The sequence below is a fragment of the Cottoperca gobio genome, chromosome 24, assembly GCF_900634415.1.
Source record: "Cottoperca gobio chromosome 24, fCotGob3.1, whole genome shotgun sequence".
In the NCBI taxonomy this organism is placed as follows: domain Eukaryota; kingdom Metazoa; phylum Chordata; class Actinopteri; order Perciformes; family Bovichtidae; genus Cottoperca; species Cottoperca gobio.
The window spans coordinates 3,691,388-3,693,887 of NC_041378.1; the positions used below are offsets into that span (position 1 = coordinate 3,691,388).

At 42.3% G+C, this 2,500-nt stretch overlaps 1 protein-coding gene across 3 annotated transcripts in view; it reads right to left on the minus strand.

Annotated features, from left to right (window-relative positions):
- Positions 1-2,500, minus strand: part of map3k5 (mitogen-activated protein kinase kinase kinase 5) — a 54,272-nt gene that overhangs the window by 12,080 nt on the left and 39,692 nt on the right. For all 3 annotated transcript variants that reach the window (XM_029425775.1, XM_029425774.1, XM_029425776.1), the window contains exon 18: positions 1,739-1,844. In XM_029425775.1, coding sequence (XP_029281635.1) covers positions 1,739-1,844 — 106 coding nt within the window. The remainder of the gene's footprint in view (positions 1-1,738; positions 1,845-2,500) is intronic.

Below are 2,500 nucleotides of genomic sequence, written 5' to 3' on the forward strand. Positions count from 1 at the left end.
GTGGGATTTGTTATCTCTCTCTGACCTGAGCTGATAGCATCCGAGTTCTTTTAATGTTCTCATCTAACTCTTGGCAAGAAAGTAAATAAGCGTATTTATAAAAATGTAAACGTGTTCCTTTAAGATGCAATCTGCACCGGATTAGCTGTTTCTCTCATTTCCAGTCTTTATGCTGAAATAGGCCAACTGGCTGCAGCTCTGTATTCAGCAGACAGACGTAAGACACAACAAACTCCTCTTACTGTCAACAAGAGAGTGAAGTGTTGCTTTTAAAAGTCCCATCTGTTATAATTCTTAGGATTTATATTATCTAATTCTGACCTTGCTGCCACAACACTCTTCTTTTGATCAAATAAGTAAATATTTGAGTGTGACTCAGCAATGTGCAGTAAAAGCAAACTCTACTTAATCTTTATTACACGCAGTCCACAAGTGTCAATAGCAGAAGTAAAAGTCTCTGCTTCAGTCAAAATAAATAAAAACACTTTTGCTCTTTTTTGCAGCTCCGTGAATACAACTAAGAATAAAATAATAAACGAGGCTTTGCAGACGACGGCTCAGGAACATTTCTCACATTTTCAAGGCCACAAAATGTGTCAAACATAAAAGTGACATCAACAGCATGTGAAGAAGCTGATGCAAATGCCAAAAGTCTTGCATTAAGTCTGATTATATGTTACCTCGGCCCTGAGGTGATGACACAATTCTTGCAAATGACCAATCAGGTCACAAGAGCTTTAAGCAGGACTTATGGTTTTGTGTTGAGTCTCAGCAAAGAGCCTCTCTGTGTCGTCAATTAATCACAGCTCGGTCCAAAGTAACATTTTCAGCTCCCCATTGAAAGGACTCTTTTGTCCTATTAATAGCCTGCTGGGCGGTGTTTGCTTCTTTTAGAAGCTTGTGTACTGAACTAAAAACAGGCAGGGGCGCATTTATAGCCGACCTGAGCTATAAAAAGGAGTAGCCCAGTTTCCTGAAAGAGCTCCACCATTCAGGGTAAGTTCCTGTCTGGACCAATCAGCTGCCAGCTGGTCTAATCCAAGAGGTGTGAGTAGCAACACACAGGTATTCTCAGTGATATCACTTACTGGCCAAAGAGCTGAGACCGGATTACCGCTCTGAAAGACACGTATTGTCTGACTGGGGTTACCTCAAGGCTCAGCTTTAATTACGGCCACTGTGGAGCAACGTTTAGTCCCTTGTTACAAGAACAGACATCTCTGGGTTTAAACCTGCGTTCTTTGTAATGACCAGCAGGGGGCGACTCCACTGGTTGCAACAAGAAGTCTGGTTGTCCGCAAGTCTATGAGAAAATGAGCCGACTTCTCCCTTGATTTATTACCTCTGTAAACATTTCACTAATGAGTTTATGATCCCAATCGATGTTCATTCAGTAAATGATGGTCCCATTTAAAAATGGACGATAAAGTAGCGGATGCTTTACGGCAGGGCTACCTTGTGATTGACAGGTCGCAACAACGGTGTTGTCCAGGGCTCTCCGTGTTTTTGTCTTACAACTTTAACCCTTTGTCTGTTTTTAGTTCCTGAAAGTTAATTGTAACATTTTGGTCGCTTAAAAATGTATTTTTCAGCGTTCGGTTATATTTCTGGTTCCAGAAAAACAAGATGGCGACGGCCAAAATGCCAAACTTGAGGATTCAAAACTGTAGTCCACAAACCAGTGGTGACTACGTACACTTCTCTGTACGTGTGTGGCGTAAACAGTCCGTCAGCGTACCTGTGAACGTCTCAGTGCAGGGGTTGATCCCAGCCAACCTCTTGGATGTGCCAAAATCGGATATCTTCAGGACGCCGCTGTAAGTGTTGATGAGAACGTTATCGCCCTGCGGATTGAAAAGACACCCGTGAGAACATTCCCCCTCGCTGAAACTCCATGGTGGTATTGAGATATGAGGTGTGTGTGCAAATCCTCGAAAGTGACAAACAACAGGTTACAACACACTGCGTGGGAGGAGGAGGGCGCCATCGCAGCCAAAACAAGGTGATTAACATTTACGGGCCGATAATGATGCTTATATGATCGTGTTGTTGAATCAGGAGGACGCACGGAGGGGGAGGCTGTTGACTTAAATGACTGTCTGTGATGGAAGTGTTATCAGTGGGGGCTTGTCATAACGGAGATGAAACAGGGAGGGGGTTTTACGTAAGAAAAAGGGAAGTGAGGATTAATATTGTAGCTGAAGAGCTCTAAAGAAAATGCTGAAATGTTGCAGCTGCGACGCTCCTGGAATGTATTCAGTGCAAATTAAATTTACTGCGCAGAGAGTCACGGGGAATGAGCTTCAGAGGGGACACAAAGTCAGAAGGATTCAGCTGAAATGCTGCAATCTGAAAAATGTGTCTTGTTTGTTACTTTATATTCGATTTAAGAAGATTCAAGAACTTTATAGACATTATGCAAGACAAAGAAAAGGCAGCTGCGTCAGCCTCAAATGTATTAAAAACATATTACAAAGAATAAATTAGGCAGATAATATAG